This window comes from Podarcis gaigeae, assembly GCF_964106915.1.
Source record: "Podarcis gaigeae genome assembly, chromosome: 7".
NCBI classification, from domain to species: Eukaryota; Metazoa; Chordata; class Lepidosauria; order Squamata; family Lacertidae; genus Podarcis; species Podarcis gaigeae.
Window position 1 is genome coordinate 25435572 of NC_139683.1, and position 22151 is coordinate 25457722.

Genomic DNA, 22151 nt, shown 5'->3' on the forward strand with positions numbered 1-22151 from the left:
ACCCAAGCTCCTTCTCTTCTCTGTGACAATAGTTCAGATTGAAGGGAACGCTTCCTGCCCTTTACTGCTGGTGAAAATTCAGTGCGTGATCACTTCACATTACACTACTGATATGAACAGCAGACTTTTGCACAAACAGTTAATACCTGAAGAACCACACAGTATTAAAAAGCAATGCTGGTGTTACTGAACGTAGTGGCAGAGGAAGCAAACATCTTTCCATTCATTTATTCCAGTTCAGCCACTTGATACTCACAGACACTGTACGCTTCATCCCTGACCTTTGTCATTTTGAATCCTAGTGCCAATATAACATTAAGGTCAGGACAGGTGCAGGCTTAGCAATAATGCTATTAACAAGACACTGGATGTCTCCAGCCCACTTTGTTTTAAATAGCAGCATTGATAAATAGGGACAGAAACCTCAACTAGACTACACAGTGCTCATAGGACTATTTCCTAGGGATGATAAGTTTCCTTAGCAGTGCCACAGATTTTGGTGTACATTAAACAAACCTTCAGGTCCATTCAACGGAGTTTGGTTTAAAAAACTGACTGGCTGTCCTACACAAAAAAATGCCACCTTTGGCTTGCTTCCCTCCTCCCTTGCCATATACTAATTCCCACCCATCTTTCCAGTGTTATGAGGTGTGTGGTGTGCAAGTGAGAATTGCAGGCTTGCATGCAATCTGACACTCAATTATAGGGTTCAGTTGATGGCAAGTCCTGGGCACATACCAGCTTTTGGCACTCCAATAACCATTAACATAGACAAAAGAGATAAATCAGGAATAAATTCACTGTAACAAAAAGGGAATTAGCTTATTGTCTGAAAATGGAAATTAGCACATTTACTAAAAATAAATATAACCCTACAGTTCATTCTTATACCGTCTCATTCTTAATCCTACTGTGTTCAGTGGGCTTTATTCCCAGGTTAAGTGTATACAGAGCTGCAGCTTAATTGTTGCTTATCTAACCACGCTCATTTTTTGAACATGACACTTTAAAACTCTTTCCTTTTTAGATACCTTACAAGAAAAGTATAAATACATGCTTATTCAAAACCCTTCGCATATTTACAAAATGAAAGCAGCCCAGACTGACAAAGTTACAAAACCATTTATTAAGCCCTTGTAAAGTTCGACTAACACACAAGACAAAAGTTTATTTTACACAATAAACATCCTGAACGGAACCACAAAGTGGCAACCTATTTTCACACTCCTAGTCCTACAATTATTTTCTCCTACAATGTGAATTTGGTAACAGCTTCAGGGATCAATTGCAGCATAATGTGAATTTCATTCACAGATAATGATGGGGTTAAGGTAGGTAGGCAGAACACATTGCCAAATGGGAGGATAAATTTTCTTGCAGGTAGAAAGTGCTGAAGCGTTTGTGCAACATTCAAAAATAATTGGGTAAATACATGTATGACATTCAATATTGACTATGCAAAATCTTTTGCACAACGTAGGATAAGAATGAAGATGAACTATATCAAGATGTACCTTATAGTTCCTATCTGTGCCATGAAAAAGAAACAATCTTCAAATTATGCTTTCAGTGGAAAAAACAGACGAATTCCATTTACGGCAAGCTCCTACAGATGTCTGCTTAGAAGAAAGTCTGATTTCAGTATGACTTCCTCTCAAGTAAATGCACATAGGATTCCTTCCTTGAGATCACGTCTCAGCGTTTCAGGGCCATCCATTTCCTGACATCAACTGCACGTTATTGCTCATCTGATTTTTAGTGTTTTAATGATCTATAGCTTTAACAGCAAGTCAAACGCCTTGTTTGGACGCACTGCTAAATCATGTTTTAGCATTACAAGCATGAGCCTCAACAAACATGGGGCTTGTGTGCTCTCCCAGCCACCTTCCAGCACTGCTGAGAAGTTCAGAAACTGTCATTTCCATTTTAATAATATTTTGCTGTGTTGTCCCAACCCAGAACAACCATGGGTAATCTTTATTATTATTATTATTATTATTATTATTATTATTATTTAAAAAACAAGCCATCTTCAGACCATAGTGATTATGGCTTGAAGCTGGCTTGCTCTAACACACCATCGTTAAGTTTAACCACATTTTGTGCTAAAGTGTGGTTAGCCTGAAACTGGCAAACAGGAGAGGGGGAGGAGGGAATGCAGAGGCCGATGCTCATTGAAATTTGTAACACTAATCTATGGTTTACAAAATGAAAACATTTAACCTTCAAGTGCCTTCTTCCCAAATCCCCCGAACTGCTTTACAACTTGGGAATTCGAGGAGCAATTGGCTACGTTTGAGGAGCATTTCTTAAGAAAAGTTCTCGGTAATTATGTGCCTTATTCTGGGCTGCCACCTGAATTAACGCCATGGCTCCTTCCTTCCCTGGTAGCACTATTCAGTTATCTGTATAGAAGATGGAAACCATAGCTTTAAATTGGCATAACCAACGAGGAAGGCACTGCTGCTGCACATTCTCCAACAAATTCCCAAGCAACCCCCAAGTGAATGGTAGCTGCTCCGCATCAGCTAATGCTGGGATGGGGAACCTACTGTACTTTCATCAACCCCTAACTGCAGGGCCAATAATCACAGATGGAAGCTGGATTAGAACACTGGGTGGTCACAAGTTCACCATCCTGCCCTGATGGAGTGCACTCCCCATCTCATTTTCCCAACACTGACTTCTGTGCTACAGTGGCCAGATTACAGACTAGGAGACTAGAACAAGATGCAGAATTGATTGATTGTTTATTCAATAAATATAGCCCAGTTAGTGCCAGATGAGGCAAACAGTGCAGAAAGTGTCACTTAATAAATGAAATTCTAGATACTATAACTTTTTTTTTTTGTACAAACAATATTCAACACTTTTTATAAACTCTCAGATGCTACTGAATTCCCAACACAATTCCATCAGGGGACTTTTACATAAACTGATTAAACACGCTACCATTATATAAAAATAGAGATATGCATTGGGGTTTTACAAAACTTCACAGAGCTAAATCTGACACTTCTCTAAAAACGACACCATCATAGAAAATAGTATTGTTAAAGGTAAAAAGAAAATACTCTATTGGAAACACTTTTTGCCCTAATTGCCCTGCTTCCTGGATTTATATATTTAAAATGAAGTCATCTGCATTTCTTTTCTATTTCGAGGTCAGCTGTGTACAAAGGATGGATTTTTTTTGCAAGTTCTCTTCGGGTGGCTGATTGGGATGTTTTCCCATGATGTTGTGCTTTTAAAAGATATTCTAATTATTTTTTAAAAACCCATTGCTAAAGTTTAAAATGGTTAGCGTAAGTTCTAAGGAATTAATTTTATAAATATCAAATCAAAAACATTACAGCAAATACCATGATCTGAGACAAAATACAGTTCTCAATTATAAATACCTGATAGCTATAAACATTTTAAAATCTCACACAGTTTTGAAAATAGCAAGATATTAAATCCATTTGAAGAATATCTAATTTATTAGCGGTCCCCAAGTTGAGTAGTTGTATACATGGTGTGGGAGCTCAAGCTGTATTCATCAGACTCCACAATAATGTTTAATCTACCCTCATGCATCCTATTAGAAGTACTGGGGGCTGAGGCTGGGGCACAACTCAAATTGCCGTAACATACAGTCCTCACTACTCAGATCCAAGTTACACAACAGCAATTATTGTCAATAGCACCAACTATTTCTTAGTTTGTTGCACAACAGAGGGTACATTGGATTAGTTTCTTCCTGCAACAGTGCAGTCATTAAAAGGCACTGCTTGGTATATGACTTCTTGCATAAAGTTTTAGAAGTTAATAATGTTACAGAATGCATTTATGTTAAAAGGGGTCATAGCACAGCATCAATTTCAAAGCCTGGTTAGAAGTTCTATTCAATCCGCTAACCAAAAATACCAGTTTCATTATGCTGGTTTAATTGCCCCCTCCCCAATATTAAAAAGAAGTGGTAGGATATCACTACCAAACACACTGTGGGATGCTTCTTGGTAGCAAAAGAAAAGAACAAAAACTGTTCATTCTCTATTCTCCCGCTGGGAAAGAAGGGGAAGGAAAGGATGATCATCAGCTCACCCCTAAATAGGAAATCAAGTATACAAAGCTGGAAAAAAGGATATATTTGCAACAGTCTATCCCTGCAGAAAAGAGAGCAATGATATATCTAAGAGATTCAGATACTGAGGCACATTTGAGCTGAAGGTTTTTCAGGCAGATTTTATGGCTAGGTCAGGCCTCTCGGAAGAGTCTGCAACTAGAGGTTTCCTCATCCAGCAACTCTCGGGTTCAAATACCAATTGTAATATTAAGACATTCGCTTTCATTACTTAGTCACTGCTGTCATCGTCGTCATCGTCATCTGACATATCATTTAAAGGAAGCTTCGGTGGGTGACTGTAAGAGTCCGATCTCGTAGGTTGACAAGTAGGCATCTCTCCCGTGGAAAGGAGGTCATAGCAGAAGTCGCAGATTCGCACAGGCTTGGAGGACTGACTGGGAATAAGAAACCTCTTTTCAGAGCAGGGCCCACATACAACAAATCCACATTTCCGGCAGTGGTGTCGGCGATTGACGGGGGTGAATTTTGCTTTCTGGCAGCGCATGCATACAGTGGCTTCAGAATCAGGTACCCAAACAGCCGCGTGTTCATTACTGGGAGTCTTCCCGCTTTTGGAAAGCAAATCAGAAACACATTTATTTATGTGGTTCATCCATTCAGATTTCTCTGTGGCAGTAGCAGCATACACTGCAAAAGATTTAGTCGGGGTCTTGATAAGCCACCCATTCCGTAGATCCCCCTCATCCTGGATGGACTCAATAGTCACGTTTTCCAGTGGAATGATGTGCTGTTTGTTATATTTCTTCTTCTGGATGACAATGTTACCATACACAAGGATATCATTGAATAAGAAGAACTGCCTCGCTTTTGGTTTCTTCCGACACAGCTTCGTTAGTACTCCTTCACCAATCAGGACACGGCCTGGAATAGTCAGAGGCTGACCAGCGGCTCCAAAACAGTTTTCCACGATGCTTATTCGCCTAGTATTTGCTTCACTGTTTGCCAAGCGATCCACCATCTTTCACTAGTATCCTAAAACAAAAAGGAATAATGATAGGTCACTGCAGCTATTCAGCCAATTGATGAAAATCAAGCAAGATGTGATCAGCATGCATTTTTCTGTCAGCTTCTCCTCTAGCAGCAGGTCCCACACCAAACCATTAAGCTGTTTCCCTAACCCCACCCCCAAGCGTAGAGAGTTATTTTAAATGACAGGGGGAATTTGGTGAGCATCGCTGGAAAAGAGTGGGAAAACCCTTCCTTCCCAGTTTTTGCCACCCTCTTGCCTGTCTTTAAAGGAGGCCAGATTTCCATAGTGGCTGTTGCTATCTGACACCCTCCACAGCTGTGGTTTGCATTTTTCAACTAATCAACAGCTTAAGCAAGAAGACTAAACACAAGAATGAGCCAGTACCTCCCCTCTTATTTTGCTTTCCTACCAAGGAATAACAAGACAGTAAAAGGGAGGAGGGGCGGCTATTAGGCTGCTTTATAAAACTTTGCAGGATTTGAGCAACACAAGGCAACTTGACTGTCTTCAGATTTCTTCCAAGAGATACCATTTTAAAATTGTAGGTTCTCCATAATAACACTGCTTTATTCCATTGACCTGAGTGGTCTCTTGCTGCATGTCCTGCATATGTTCATTTTAATTTTGTGGCCTTTCCACAACTCTAACTTTTGATCTTTGTCATATCCAATTATTAGTTTTTCTAAGTCCCAGTTTAGAGATATGTGGTGAAATGACTTCAGGGTGAAAGCTACTGCGTACAAAAACAGCAAAAAAAAACAAACCATGAGCCCATACTGCTCATTTTAGGGAAGTTAACTCATCAGCACTGCACACAGAGTGGAAAGTCTTTTAACCTTTTGTCATGATACCCTTTTCCTAGAAATGTACTAGAAAGGCAGAATGCCAAATGGAAACTATGAAAACCACCACATCGTTCTAAGTTTAAATTTCTAATATTGTTGTGCTAATCTAGCCACCTTACAACTTTATGATATTTTCAGCAGTAGGCAGCACCAGCGTTCTGAAGGCCACTACTTTAAATACTGTTGTGCACACCCCATTCTCTGAGTGGCAAGGGACTCCAGGGGTTCCAGCGCTCACCCAGGGTTTGGCTTCCTTAGAATGAGGGCCAACTGAGACTGTGGTGTTTTTAGGATGTGTATTATATATACATATATACAACCTGAGCACAGGGTTTGTTTGTTTTTCTTTGAAGGAGGCTCACAACATTAACACTCCAGCAGATCTTGCTTCCCCTTTAGGTTTCCAGTGAAGCCCCAAGTCAGAGCAAGACTAGCTTGTGTGTATCCAGCTTCTGGTATCAGCCAAACACTCACTCTCTCTCTCTCTCTCTCTCTCACACACACACACACACACACACACACAGTGCCACCTTGACATATTGTTCTGCATCCTATAATGACATGGCATTAGTTCAGATTCACGAATGAAGTAAATTCAGTTTAACCTAATGTCTGTTATTTAAAAAGCAAATGCAAACAAGTCCTCTTCACATGTGTAGAGCTAAGCTAATACCCCTAGGCAATAATAAACCAACTTGCATTTAAAAATTAAAAGCATGCACCCAAACTGACCTTTGCTCAAGGAAAAAAAGAAGCTACAGAAAATTCTCCTTCCAGAGCAGATATGTGAAGTCCCTTGTATACTTGGCCCTATTACATTTAAAATATACAGATGACAGCCCAGGGCCCTAGTTTCTAGGTTTCTAACTATGCACTTGCCAAAAATAGCTCCTAAGGTGTGGGTGAAATCTATTATCATGACAAAACTCTCTGCTATACAGATATACCTATACATTAAAAATAAGTACCTACATGAAAACAAGAGGCATGCCTAATCCATTCTTTAGCAGGTTAGTACCCAGTCCAGGCTTCCTCAAACTCGGCCCTCCAGATGTTTTGAGACTACAATTCCCATCATCCCTGACCACTGGTCCTGCTAGCTAGGGATCATGGGAGTTGTAGGCCAATAATATCTGGAGGGCTGAGGTTGAGGAAGCCTGACCTAGTCAACAGGCAGGCAGAAGCACGGGGCTTGCTGCAGCATGTTCCCATTGCACTAAAATGACAGTTAGCACCACGGTAGGGAGCTGGAAGTGGCTGGAAGTCTGGATCCTGAGTTCCTCCACTCTCCATAGGTCATCTTTGACAGTAGGCAAGGCTGCCACCTGTCAATCACTTAACATGATAATTATGCCCACCTGTCCAAAAGAGTTGCTGTAACTGCCAGTCAGCTGATTGGCAGTTACAGTGAGCTCTTCTGAAGTCCATTTATATGTGTGTCTTGGATTCCAACCATTCCTTCAAATGGACTCCAAAGAAGTTCACAATGAATTCCATGAAAGGTGCCTGGGCCTGTCAATGAAAATACAATCCAGGTATCCAGTTGCATTCCTTCACTTTGCAATCATAATTCATGAACATTTACAGAGAATCTGGAAATTTCCCTTGTCTTCTTATTTCAATGCTCAATTTATCATGCAAATCTTGTTTTAAGATACACCAGTGTTATAAATAAGGCTTATTACAGCATACAAAGGTCACAAATTGGCTTTTAAAATGTTACTTGACAGTGCTGGATCAGATTCACTATCACTCACGTTTAAAAGGACTTAGTTAATAGAGTCACTGACTTCAGCCATCAGGGCTACAGAATCAAACTTCAGCAGTCAGAAATTAAAAATTTTACACTTACTTGTTGTGGGAATAAGAAATGGGAAAACGAAACAGGAACAGTGACCTGAATCCAAGTATCACTTCCTAAAGAAATACACATAGCCAAATAAGTGCATAAAATCATCCCTTAAGGTGGACTTCCACTATCAGCTATAGCAGTCAAGTCTGCCTCTTTTAAATGATTAAAAAGCACAATTTGTGCATGAATCTGTATATGGCTAGATTGCAGTAAAATTTTTACATGAATGTAACAGTAGAGTTACTTTAATACTAAGTTATAATTATATTAACTCCATTTCCACAAAACTTGACTATGTAGTCCCATGAAGCTACAGGAATCAGTAAAAATGCTTGCTCAGCCATGAAGCTCAGCAAGTGACCTTGGTCCTGCCACTTCCTCTCAGCCTAACCTCCCTGCCAAGGTGATTGTGAGGGGGGGGGGGGGAGAGAATGAGAACGAACTATACACACTGCCTTGAGGTCTTGTAAAGATGGAACAGTATAATAAATTAAATTAAAGGTAGATGTGAATCTGTCAGAAACTCTGTTAGATTAATATCTCAAGATGTGCCCTCTAGCCTTATGGAATAAAGGTAAAGGGACCCCCTGACCGTTAGGTTCAACCGCGGACGACTGGGGCTGCGCCGTTCATCTCGCTTTACTGGCTGAGGGAGCCGGCGTACAGCTTCTGGGTTCTGTGGCCAGCATAACTAAGCCACTTCTGGTGAACCAGAGCAGTGCACGGAAACGCCATTTACCTTCCTGCTGGAGCAGTACCTATTTATCTACTTGCACTGGCATGCTTTCAAACTGCTAGGTTGGCAGGAGCAGGGATCGAGCAACGGGAGCTCACCCCATCATAGGGATTCGAACCGCCGACCTTCTGATCAGCAAGCCCGAGGCTCTGTAGTTTAACCCACAGCGCCACCCATGTCCCTTATGGAATAATGGAATGGAATAATCTATGCTAAATTATAAATTTAGAATTCTTTCTGTGGGCTATTTTATTTCATAAAACATTTTATACTACCTTTCATCCTTAAAAAGAAAGGCAGTTTATAACAAAACATCAATGCAAATAAAAAGCACATTAAAGTAGATAAATTAACACATTTAAAAGCCTGGTGCAACAAAAATTTCTCAACCTCCCACCTAAAGGTTGGTAGAGGCAGGGCCAGTCTAGCCTTCCTTGGAAGAGAGTTCAACAATCATTGAGCTGCCCAGGAAAAGTCATCCCTGCTAAATGCACCTGACTTGGTGGTGGAAAGCAAAGCCTTTGGTCTGATCCACCAGGACTCTTATGTTTTTATGTTACATCAGTTAGGTCTTCGACAATAACCAGCTTTACATAATCTGCTATTGCTGTCGTAGGACCTGCGGGATTTCCTGGGAAGATTCCCTCAGCATTACCCACAAGAAGATTGCTATTCATTGAAGACTTTGCAACAGTACAAACACTATGCTATAACAAGCTCATGATTCTCAGCTGACTTAATCTTCCGTGCAAGAGACAGCCTTTTCTTAAGTAATTTTACCCAATGATGATTTAAACATAAAATTATTCCATAAGCTGCAGAGCCGAGGCATGATGCTAACTAGATCGGCACATGAAGCAATTGTATTTTGCCCCCAGTTGCCATACCATGTTTTAAAAACAAAGTACAGCAAGACATTTTACTGTTTCACATGCAGAGCAATGAGACTACATGTGAATTTCATATCAATTTTACTGTACATTGTTTACATTCTGGAATGGCAAGCCCATTACGAAACTTCTCCTTAAGAGGATCTTTCAGGAAAGCACATTCATCAGTTATGCACCCCATCCAATCAATGCCATCACAGCACTTTTTCTGTACCTCTAACTCCTTTACTGCCAAATGACATACACACAGTCCAACAACTCACTAGGTCAACTGACATGATCTAGCCTCACCAGACTAGTGTCTGGAGAAACAGGGTAGTCTTTGAAAACATAGAAGATGGTCATTCTAGTGTAAATTCTTATCCTACTGGACCAACCAATCCATCCATGACAGGATATATTGGTTACTCTCAATGCTAAGAGCCTGGATAGGCATCCCACGTATTTTCTCTGTCTCACCCAATAATTATACATCCCTCAGAATAAGGTTAGATCATACTTCCCATACAAATAAATTAATTGGTAAAGCATGCAGCAAGCTTAATGCACATATGATAATAAATAGTGGCATCACCCAAACATTTGTTATTTGGATTTGAAAAAAATTCAAATTGACATGGCATCTAATGCTTTTGCTCCAATGTGTTTTGTTGTAATTTTCACTTTTTGTAAACTAAAACCGGAGGTTTGAATATAAACCACCCAAATAAATGAAAAAAAGAAAATGTAAATAACTAGTTAAAATGTTCTGGAAGTGAACTAACTGTACCGTGAAGAACAGAATTCAAGCTAAAAATGCAGCACACTGAACAATTTTGATGATGTGGAGGAAGTCCACGTATTTAACCACAAGAACTCAAGTTAGATTCACTACACTGCTAAATTTATCCAACTGTTACTCTATTCGCTTTTACTCGGTGATCCCACCGCATAGTAAAGCATTTACTGTAAAGTGTTTCAGTTCTGTCCCACAACCCTCACCCATTACTTCTCACAGTTGACACTGCATCTTTCACTGTGCTTCATGGAAAACTTTAGAGATGCAAGGTGAATCTAATAATCAGGTGCATGCATACTGCTTCCAAAGTCAGTATATCAGAAGAGTGTTGCCAAATCATCAGTCTGTATGCCCCAGATAACCCTGGTTTCCTTACATCTGAACCAGTACTAACCATACTTACACAAACCCTAGGATGTTTCAAACACTCTGTTTGCAAAGCTAGTTAAAACTGGGTGCACAATTTTCTTAAAGTTGTGCCCTGTCTGTGAAAGGTGTTAGACAGCTCACCAACACTTTAAAAAGATGGTGTTCTCTCTATGAATATAAAAACAATGAGCAACTGAAAATGCATAATACAGGCAGCCTGAGTTATTGGACAGATGCAGAGCACATAGACACACATCAAGGATTTAAGTGTCTTTTAAAATGACTATGTTATTAATTAAAGATCTGCTTGACATCGGACCAATAGAATTACACTGGTTTCTTGACTTTATATAAAATAAATCATGCTACTTCAAAACAATATCCATAACATAAAAGAGGGGAAGATTTTGAACTGGCATGGTGATCCGCTGAATCAAAAGAGTATCAGGAAAGTATAAAGCTGTTTACTGCATATTGTGTTTACCTTGATTACGAAACTAGTGTCTCCAAGTGTGGAATCAATCGTCCTGCCAAGGAGACATTTAGTACAAAAAGATCCTTAAGGAGATGAATCCTGCCTCAGTGCAGCTGAGGTCTGGCATTTAACAATCACTGCAACCACTTCCAATGAAGAAACCTCCAGAGGACTCTTGGATAAAGATAAAGGTCCGGTTCTTTGCAAAAAGGAGTTGCTGCTTTATCCTAATGTTGGTTTATTGTTAGTTTTAGGAAGGCACCACTGTTTCTTGTGCTTCTTTCATGCACTGTCAATTTCAGAGGAATGCCCTAGCCCAGAGACCAGCGGCATACTATACACAAGCAACACAGATGGGTCTGGATTGGTGGAGCTGGGGGGCACAAAAGGTAGAACAAGCTAAACTGGGAGGAGTTGAGATGTTTTTGTATAAATATCCACAGGATACCAAATAGTTTTCTCTAGATTATGCTATCCTTATTCCTAAAGAAAATAAGAAAGACCAAACTTTTCTTGCTTTACGTTTAAATTAAGTCCAAACTTTCCCGCCAGACACAACTATAATTAATTAGCAAGGTTTCAACACACAATGTCCTCTGCCCAACAGGACCAAAGTAAACTAAACCTATCTAAATTATGCCGCATCTCACAACAGTTGCAGCCCACTAGGAATGACAATGTCACTCTTCCTCCTTTGATAAGTAGATACTACAGCCTGACTCAGGGTGCTTTGTTATTGTTCAATGACCACTTCAAGAGCACACCTTGTTTGTATAAGAGACACAGCTAACTGAACTGGCCATGATCTAAACTTAAATTTGGATTACTAATCATCACAAAAGTGCATGCATTCAGAAGATTAGTTAGCCAGCGACTGATTCATGAATCTCTAGGCAACTCAAAATAGATAAGAAGGTTAAGCCACTCTGTGTTACTCTGGAGCATTAAATCGGGAGTGTACTCATTAACAATTATCAGTCTGAGACAGGGGTCGGCAACCTGCGGCTCCGGAGCCGCATGCGCGGGGTGGAGGCGAGGGGAGGAGGCGCATTTTCCTTTGTTCCCGCCCCAAGCCTCGCGCGCCCGACGGGAGCTCCTGCCGGGCGCGCAAGGCTTGCAGACACTCGCCCGAAGCACGGGGAGCCCTCCGGAGGGCTCCGCGTGCTTCGGGCGGCAGGCTGCCGCCCCAAGCCTCGCGCGCCCGACGGGAGCTCCTGCCAGGCGCGCAAGGCTTGCAGACACTCGCCCGAAGCACGGGGAGCCCTCCGGAGGGCTCCGCGTGCTTCGGGCGGCAGGGTGCCGCCCCAAGCCTCGCGCGCCCGACGGGAGCTCCTGCCGGGCGCGCAAGGCTTGCAGACACTCGCCCGAAGCACGGGGAGCCCTCCGGAGGGCTCCCTGTGCTTCGGGCAACAGCCTGCCGCCCCAAGCCTCGCGCGCCCGACGGGAGCTCCTGCCGGGCGCGCAAGGCTTGCAGACACTCGCCCGAAGCACGGGGAGCCCTCCGGAGGGCTCCCTGTGCTTCGGGCGGCAGGCTGCCGCCCCAAGCCTCGCGCGCCCGACGGGAGCTCCTGCCAGGCACGCAAGGCTTGCAGACACTCGCCCGAAGCACGGGGAGCCCTCCGGAGGGCTCCGCGTGCTTCGGGCGGCAGGCTGCCGCCCCAAGCCTCGCGCGCCCGACGGGAGCTCCTGCCGGGCGCGCAAGGCTTGCAGACACTTGCCCGAAGCACGGGGAGCCCTCCGGAGGGCTCCCTGTGCTTCGGGCGGCAGGCTGCCGCCCCAAGCCTCGGGCGCCCGACGGGAGCTCCTGCCGGGTGCGCAAGGCTTGCAGACACTCGCCCGAAGCACGGGGAGCCCTCCGGAGGGCTCCGCGTGCTTCGGGCGGCAAGCTGCCGCCCCAAGCCTCGCGCGCCCGACGGGAGCTCTTGCCGGGCGCGCAAGGCTTGCAGACACTCGCCCGAAGCACGGGGAGCCCTCCGGAGGGCTCCCTGTGCTTCGGGCAACAGGCTGCCACCCCAAGCCTTGCGCGCCCGACGGGAGCTCCCGCCAGGCGCGCAAGGCTTGCGGACACTCGCTGGGGCTGCAGGCTGCTGCCCGCAAGCCTTGTGAGCCTGTGGGAACTCCCGCCGGGCTTGCAAGGCTTGCGGATAGCTTCCTGAAGCCTGGAGAGCGAGAGGGGTCGGTGCGCACCGATGCCTCTCGCTCTCCAGGCTTCAGCGAAAGCCTGCATTCGCACCATAGGACGCACACAGATTTCCCCTTCATTTTTGGAGGGGAAAAGTGCGTCCTATGGAGCGAAAAATACGGTATATAGCATGTCTTTGTTGCTGGCTGATTTGCTGCTATTGCTTTGCAATTTGCAGCTACTTTTTTGAAGGGGAGTGAAGAACACACACTCAAAAAAAGGTAACTTGTTAATATAACGTTTATTTCTATGAGGAGGAGTAATTCTGAGGGGTCAAACAAAAAATAATTAAAAAGTGTCAAAAAAGTTATTTTTATAATGACGAGGATAACATTGGGCTAAGAAACAATGTATGCAGTGTTATATTTGTTTTAAATGTCCCAATGGTTTTGCGGCTCCCAGTTGTTGTTTTTTCTTCGGAAACGGGTCCAAGTGGCTCTTTTTGTCTTAAAGGTTGCAGACCCCTGGTCTGAGAGGTTATATAGAAAGGAAATGAAATCTGAAACAGCCACTGTCAGCAAGGAAGTACTAAGCCGCAAAAGACAAATGTGCAACAAAAGAAAGTAAAAGAAATAGGTAAAACTACACCAAAGAATTTAATCCTTTGGAAAATGATGCCAGTAGCAACTGAATAGAGAGAAATGCTTATTAAAAATAGGTGCAATATGGCCCCTATTTTCAGCCTTGTGGCCATAGGCAACAACGGACTGCATGTAAGTGAGTACTGAGTAAGCAGCCCAGGTGGATGGAGTACTTTGCTCCATCTCTGCACCCAGCAGAGAAAGCAAGCAGGCTGTTAAGAGGAGAGAAGCCCCCTCAGCTGCACCCAGCACAGAGTTCTTGTCCTTTCCTTTGCCAGTGCCCTATGGGCTAAAAATTGTTTGCAGCATACTTCTGCACACGGTCCATAACTCAAAATGCAAGTCAGCATTCTCCTTATTTTAAATATCTGTGGTCTCCAACACCAAGTGCAAATTTCTCTATCCAACCAGGAATCGCTTCAGAAAATGTGGTTCACTCTTAATTGCATAGGCAAGAGAGATAGAAAAAGGTGACTCATAGTCCTCTACAGCAAATTTACAAGCAAAAAGTTTTTCTTGTATTTTTACTAATAAGCAATTTATTGCCTTCTTTCTATCCAAATATGAGCCCTATCCACGGAGGTGTCCATTAATTAAATAGCAGAGAATAGGAGGTTCCCTTACTGGAGGTAAATGTCAAGAAAATGAATTTGATAACATTTATTGATTGCACATGCAAAGTAGCACATGCAGTCAACAAATGTTTTTGAATCCATTATCTTATTTACATCCAGTAAAATAACTTCCTAATTTCCCTTACACTACTACCGTGAGAAACTAAGAACACCACATTTTAAAAAGAAAAATTTGCCACTGGAAATACCTTTTAAGCTGCCACTTGAATAACTAATATAACAGAAATTGTTGCATGATCTAACAGCTTTCATTCCTCCTTGAAGTATATTACTAACTAACTCAGGGAAGGAGGTATCTAGTTATAAAGAATGTGGCAGCATGCTCTCAAAAGCTTGATAATTTTGTAAGTTTTAGCTTTTAGTCTCCATTTTCCCATAGTGCTAAATCAGGTGCAGAAAAAGCACAAACAAATGTGACAAGCATGCTTTAATCCTCACAGCAACTAAATAAACTTAATGGAACGAGTCTACTGAAAGCTTCTGGAATGTAGTCAATGAATACTGATGAAATTCTTAATCTGAGGTTCGAGGCAAGAACACAGAAGCTTATCTTGCCAAACATATTTAGAAAGTCAGGGTTTTAGTCAGTATTTGGAATGTAGCCATTTTTCTTAATAATATTTACTTTACATAGTAGCCAAAGGGAACCGAAAGGCAAGCCGTATCACTTTAGAAATTATCAACATTAAAACAACTTACACGGTTGGCAAAATGCAATGCTGTGTGCGCGACTGCCCCTCGTGTAATGAAACTTCCCCTTCCTCTTCTCCCTTTGCAGTTCATCCCTCCCCTCTGGCAGGGTCCACCAACCCTCTGGTGAAGTTTTGGGGGCGCATGTGGGAGTTACAGGAGGGTGGCAAGGAAGATTGTCTGTTCAGCTCACAGACAAGACACAAGTGGATGTCAGAGTGGAGGCTGGTATATCAGGGCAAATGGGGCTCTGGCCCACTAACCTCAGCCTGCCCTCGCCCTGTCTGCGCTTTGCTACTTACAACCAGCACAGGGGACGGCACTGCCTTTCAGCTTCCTTGCCTTTAGCTGATGCCTTTGTAGAACTCAACAGGGAAGAGGTCGGGGACAAAACTCGAACAGCTGGCTCTGCCTGTCATTGAGGCTCCTGTTTGGGCTCTCAGCCTTCCACCCTACCGGACATAAGAGGCATCAGCCGTTAATGGATGTCACCTAGTATTGGGAAGAGATGTGTTTTCTTTTTGCTGCCTTAAAGGCTTAACCAACCCCTCTGAGCCTTTGGGTCACTGTCTAAAATGAAAATGTACCATATTTTTCCGTGTATAACACGCTCCCGTGTATAAGACGCGCCCTATTTTGGGAAACTCAAAATTAAGAAAATGGAGGGAGATTGCCCCCGTGTATAAGACTACCCCCCTTTTAACATTATTTTTTAGTTTTAAAAAACCCTAGTCTTATACACAGAAAAGTACGGTATGTATTTATATTAGAAACGCAAGAGGATCTGTTTTATTAATAGACAAATTCATGGAGGAACGCGCTACCAATGGTTACTTAGCCGTGATGGCTTCGTAATTCCTCCACAGTTGTAGTAGTAATGCTTCTGAATGCCAGTTGCTGGAAACTGCAGGAGGGAAGGGGAGGCTGCTCTTGTGCTCATGTTCTGCTTGCTGGTTTTCCCCAGGCATTTGGTCGCTCACTGGGAGAACAGGATGCTGGTCTAGAACAGGATGGGCCAGTGGCCTGATTCAGCAGACTCTTTATGTCCTTAAAAAGGCAAGTCTTTGCTCCCCAATGAAACTAAATTTGGTGCTCTTAGGGCTGGGGCCCCCAAACCTTTGATGCGTCGGCCGCAACAAATTTTGCTTTTTCAGCTCTGACGTTAACGGCCCTAACAAAGCTCTTACACTTCTCAACAAGTTCATTACATACAAAAATGTATATCTGGAATCTTATGGCAGCACAGGACCCATTTTAACAACACGGGTTTGTTTCAGATAAATCAGAGCGATGTTGGCTCTGTTTTGTCTTTTAAAAACTTCTCCTGACAACTGGTCATATTCAGATTATTATATCTCTGCTTAATTAACAAATATGTTCAAGCCTTTTAACCTTCACATGCAGCCCCTTCCCTCCTCATAGAAATTAAGTCTCAAATTAATAATTAACTGGGAAAGTATGCCCACCACGTTCAGAACAAGTCAATAGCTCACATATAAGTTAGATATTTATTTGAGATCCCAACTTGTTCTGAACCAGGTAACCATAATTTTCCATTTCGGATTATATGGTAAACTACAGATAACTGTAGACTTCCAGGTTTGATTGCTGCAGTCAGAGAAGGAAGAATGGAAGGGGTTGTATGCTTTGGCAAAATGTTTGCAGCTTATTAAGCCAATATATGATATTCCCAAACAGGTTTGTAAATGTGTGCAGTTATTTCTGCAGTCATCGCACAATTTTAAAAAATCACATAATAGGAGGAAGCACATAATTTTTTTATCTCTACAAACAGGATTTTCAGCTGCCAGAACAAATAAATCATAAATGTACAAACATGTTCAAGTAAACAGCTAACACAAAAGTCCAAATACAAATATAAGAAATGAAGCCTGCACTTAGAACTGTATTCCTCCAGGAAGATTAACCAACTAATGCATGCTCCTGTGGAATTAAAGATATCATTTCAAGTTTGTGACAATTCAAGAACAAATCTTTAGTTCTATTGTTAACATATGCCTAACTGGAATGCAATGAGCCTTAAAATTGTCCACTCCCTCTACACTTCCTGTGTGGATGTGTAAAGACTGCAACCATTGATTTGTTTGTCACTAGATCTGGCAAGGATATGCTTTTACTATTTCATGCCTCCTTTCTCTAATTTTCTTGCTTTTTGTATATTGTATGAACATATGGAAAAACTTATTAAAGGGGGGGTGCGGGCTTACGTAAAAGAGTTCAAAAACTTCATCTGAACCAAGACTTCTACATGTTGTCACAGCAGCCTTGCCGGCCTGGTGCCCTCCAAATGCTTTGGACTACAACTTCCATCAGGTCCAGCTGCCACAGTTGTGTTGGCTGAGGCTAATGGTGGTTACAGTCCAAACCGACTGGAGGGCACTAGGTTAGGAAATGCTGGCCTACATCCTTCCAAGATTTTGTGGGCTAACAAGCAAAGAAACTTTTGTGGGCAGAATATGAAGTACTTCACATACTGATTTTGCGCTTAAGTCTTTTTTAGAAATAAGGAAAACATAAATGTGACAGGAGCTCCTATCAAAACACAGAAAATGAAGAATCTTACACTACAGGTCCAAGGCCACCTACATGAACAAGATCAAAACTCATAATTGTGAATGCTGGTATGAAAAATTAATAACCAGGACTGGCCCAAGATCTCAGCTGGTGAGAAAGCCAGTTACACCTTCATACATGCCAGCATTCATTTCCTGAAAAGGAAATGTCAAATGTATTATGTTCAAGATACATAGGTAGTAAAGAAAACACATTCATTGTTAAACAGACATCGAAAAAGCCTCTTCTGGCAGCAGCCTACCAATATATGTGTAGGTTATGAAGTGAACTGGATATATTTCCCTCCACAGATACATTGGCAAGCATTCGGCCTTTCACTGCTGAACTATGAACAGAGGTATTTACTGTATTAAATTTATATCCTGCCTGTCCTACCAAAGGAGCTGAGAGCGGCAAGTACACCAGCAATAAAAACATCTAAAAGCAATTCCAATACAGATGCAGACTGGGGAAAAGTCCTGCTTAAAAGGCTTGTTGGAAGAGGAAGGAATTCAGGAGGTGCCAAAAAGCCAACCAAAGTGCCACCTATTATTTAATGGGAGGACATTCCAAGGGGCAGGTGCCACAGTTCTAGAGGCCCAATTCCTATACAGTGTGGAATGGACCTCCTGATAACATGGCATTTGCAGGAGGCCCTCAACAAAAGAGCACAGTGACTATATAAGGAGTGAGACAATCCTGGTCCCAAGCTGTACAGTATTGGCCCGAATATAAGCCACACCTTTAAAACTGGAAGGGAGGGAGGAAAAAAAAGAAAAAATACCTGAATATAAGTTGTTCCATTCCTCGCTGCTCCTGGCTACATGGGGGGGGGACGGACACCACTGTGTTGCCAGCGGCCTTTCCCCTTCTTTGCTCTCTCCCTTCCCGGCCTTGGGGGAGAGGCCGCACTCCTGGCGCTGCTTGCCTTGCGCTCCTGGCTACAATACCGTAAGGTTGGGAATATAAGCCACACTTTATAACTTTTCACGGTTGGAATTTGGGGAAAAAGTGAGGCTTATATTCAGACCAATATGGTATATAGTTTTATACACCCAAATCAACACCTTGAAAGTAGTCCAGTAGCTAACTGGCAGTCATTACAATTAATTCAGCAGTGGTGTAGCATGGTGGAGATACCCTGTAGCTGTCATATTTTGCATTAGTTGAAGCTTTCAGATCAACCTCAAGGGCAGTCCCACCTGCAGTACTTTGCATTAATCCAACCTGGAGGTTACAAGTACATGGATGACAGTGCTCAGACTATCCTGATTCAGGAATGGCTGAAGCTGGTGAAAGGAACTCCTAGCCACCTAGGTCACCTGGGCCTCTTGCAGCAAAGATGCATCCAGTAACACTCCCATACTATAAAACCACTCTTTCAGGGGGAATATGACTCCATTTAGGGAAGACAAATTATATGGATTCAGGAATCACCCATCCACAGCACTTCTGTCTTGCCAAGATTCAGTCAGTTTGTTGGCCTTCATCCAGCTCACCACCAAGTCCAGGCACCACTCCCGGGCCTCTCCTGGTTCAGATGTTAGAGAGCTGGGGATCATTAGCATACTGATGACAGCTCACCCCAAATCTCCCAATAACCATCCCCATGACTTCATATATATGTTACACGACACTAGGGACAATATGATACCCTGCGGCACCCAAACTGCACAACTGCTAGGGGGCCAAAAGACAATCACCCAATGCTATATGAAACCAACCCTGGAGAAATATAAGTCACAGCTAACTAATGCATAGAACCATAGAATTGTAGAGCTGGAAGGGACACTGACAGTCATTGTTACTGAAGAATGGATGAAACAGTTTTCTGCAGAAAAATAAAGCACATCACTGCCCCCACATCACTGAGTGGTGCACCTACTATCACTTCTGAAGCCCTGCCAGCTTGTGCTGGCCAGTCCAGAAGGTGAAGGGAATTTGCTGTTGCTTCTTTTCCTTCAAACAGCTTTTCTCTTTAAATTGCCCCTTCTATATTCCTACATGGAAGGAATTAGTTAAGCCAGTTTCAGGGAAGATGGAGCATTCTGACCTGGAAAAAAGGGACCTTGAATCTATCAGATCCAGGGCTGCCTCTCTCCCACCCCTGCCCCAGGTCATCCCACTTTAGTGTCTAATGCCAGCTACTGTTGGCAAAAGAACCACCACTGGCAAAAGAGAGAAAAGAACCACCAACTGAAGTTCTATGCACATGGAGCCATTTGCATGCATGGGAGGGATCTCAACAGTCCTCTATCAGCCAAGTTCTTCTTCACCAGTGGAGGTGCCTCCCCTCCTTCCTAACCCTCTCTAATCAGCTGATCTGGGAGGAGGTGTAAGACTGCACTGCAAAATATTTACGCAAATAAAAAAACAAGGTTATCTGAATGTAAATATGGAAAAAGAAAATGTACTGGCTAGTTTGAAACTGTTAGGTCTCATGGCCATCAATATAAGAAACAGTAGCGGACCAATATATTCCAATGTAAGTTACAACAGCAGAAAAAAAATAATATTTTCAGGTAACATATTTATCTTAACTGATAACAGAAAGCAATTTTTTTATAAAATCTGAATAATGTGGGGAAAAGGCTTTAATCGCTTCAATTGACTTACCACTTCAATAGACTTATCACAATCATTATTGTTTAAAAGCCATGTTTAGCACTGTGTGACTTTACACCTATAAAACTGTTTGCCTCATTTTTAAGTGTTAGACTTGCCTGTGTTGTCGATAGTAATTTTCACAGGCTGCACTGAGTGCTGTTTTAAGGGAAAAGCAGGTATGGGTTCTCTAAATAAATAAGCAAATGAAATCCCAAATGCAGACAGGTAACACAAGAAAAGAACCAGCCCTTCTTATTTCTGTAGCAGCTAACAGAAAGTTGGCACCCTCTCCAGGATGCCATGGCATTAGAAACTTAAAACAAAAAACCACTGGCATGAACAACATCTCAGCCAAGCCCAGCCTATCAGAAGAAAACTTAGGAGAGCTAACTTCCTTCCAACCGGAATCCACTTGCTTTGCTAACCCTTGTTGACAGTCACAGGAAGTTCCCTGCCTCCTGATGCAAAACAATCACGCACCATCACGAAACTCGCCCGGGAAAGAGGGGAAACGCAACACACGCAACTTTTGACAGGCAGCCTTTAAAAGCAAACCAATAGAAAAATAAATCTCAAATAGGGTATTTTTAAAAAACAAAACACTATTATTCCAGTGCGAGAATAAAAGAGAAGAACTGAGCGGGAAGCCTATTTTCTCTGGAGAAGTGGGAAATGATTTCCGCTTTGTTTACTGGGGGGGGGGGAGACCACATACGCCTCATTTTACCCAAACTCAATGGCACGCTGAGGAGTGGGAGGTGCACACACTCCCCCCTGCACACAGGCATCCACGGGGTGCCAATTAAGCTGCAGCCACTTGATCTCAGCCCCACACTGAACGCAGAAAGGGGGCGGCCGCTTCTCACTTTTGCCAGAGTTTGAGGGGGGAAAGGAGCTTCGGCTACCACTACTTTCGGAAAGTGTCACTTAAAAGGGGAACCGGTTTAAATTTTAAGACTCTGGGAGGCCGCCACGTCCCCTCTTCTCTCCTTTCACGCAGCCGCCCTTTGCTGCTGCCAGGCAGGGGTCCCCCATCCGTGCCAAGTCGTGTGCCGCCGCCTGTGCGCGACGGAGTCAGGGCGCGCCCGAAACCCACCGCAAGCACAAACACACACGGCCCCGACGGCGCCTGGGACGCCGGCTCCCAATGGGCAAAGCTGGAGCCGCCTTTCCTCCGGAGGGAGGTTCCGCGGGGCCGCCCCTAAGTCAAGGGACGCCGTCCGGGTCTTTGTGGGGCGCCTCCTTCTTCCCCCTTCCCCGCACCGCCGCCGTCCTCGCTCCCCAGAACAGACGGGATCCCAACATGGCCGCGGATCCGCCAGGGACCGGGAGGAGAAAGTTTCCTCCGCACCACCTCCGCCGGCTCTCGGCTTCGCCCCGAAGGGGGACGGCGGCTGCTCTCTCCCCGCGCCCCCCTGACCCGAGCGCGCCGCTTACTGAGAAACCGAAGCGCGCCCTCCCTTCGCTCCGCTTCCCAGGTCCGCAGCTTGTTGCTTCTCGCTCTCCCTCGGTTTCCTTCAGCCGCCGTTGCTGGTCGGGCTACTGCCGCCGCTGCCCCGCCCGCCGCTCGTGCGCGTTCACACACACACGCTCTCTCACACACAAGACCCTGGGCCGGCCTCCAAGCGGCGAGGAGGACGAGCCTCGGCGGCATCCCGCCCCAGCTCGATTTCCCAAGAGAGCCGAGGGGAGGGGCCGGCGCCATCTTGGGAGAGGCGCCCGTCGAAGCCGGGGGGGGGGGCGCTGCTGAAGGGGGAGTAAGGGTCGAAGCCCTCCCTGCTGGAGAAGGGGCGCACGGGAATGGGTTCACACGGGGCGCCCTTCGAGCAAAGCCTTGG

General features: G+C 43.8%; 1 protein-coding gene across 4 annotated transcripts; it reads right to left on the bottom strand.

Moving 5' to 3' along the window:
- Positions 1-1103: 1103 nt before the first annotated feature.
- Positions 1104-22032, bottom strand: PLEKHF2 (pleckstrin homology and FYVE domain containing 2). 4 transcript variants are annotated; one of them, XM_083749845.1, is made up of 3 exons: positions 21751-21970; positions 7303-7456; positions 1104-5101 (listed from the first exon to the last, which is right to left on the bottom strand). In XM_083749845.1, the coding sequence occupies exon 3, from the start codon at positions 5085-5087 to the stop codon at positions 4338-4340; it is 750 nt and encodes a 249-aa protein (XP_083605971.1). In that variant the 5' UTR covers positions 5088-5101; positions 7303-7456; positions 21751-21970; the 3' UTR covers positions 1104-4337. The 4 variants fall into 4 exon arrangements, with proteins under 4 accessions (XP_083605971.1, XP_083605973.1, XP_083605972.1 ...); XM_083749847.1 differs by lacking the exon at positions 21751-21970 and adding an exon at positions 21410-21695; XM_083749846.1 differs by lacking the exon at positions 21751-21970 and adding an exon at positions 7797-7934.
- Between the last annotated feature and the right edge of the window lie 119 nt (positions 22033-22151).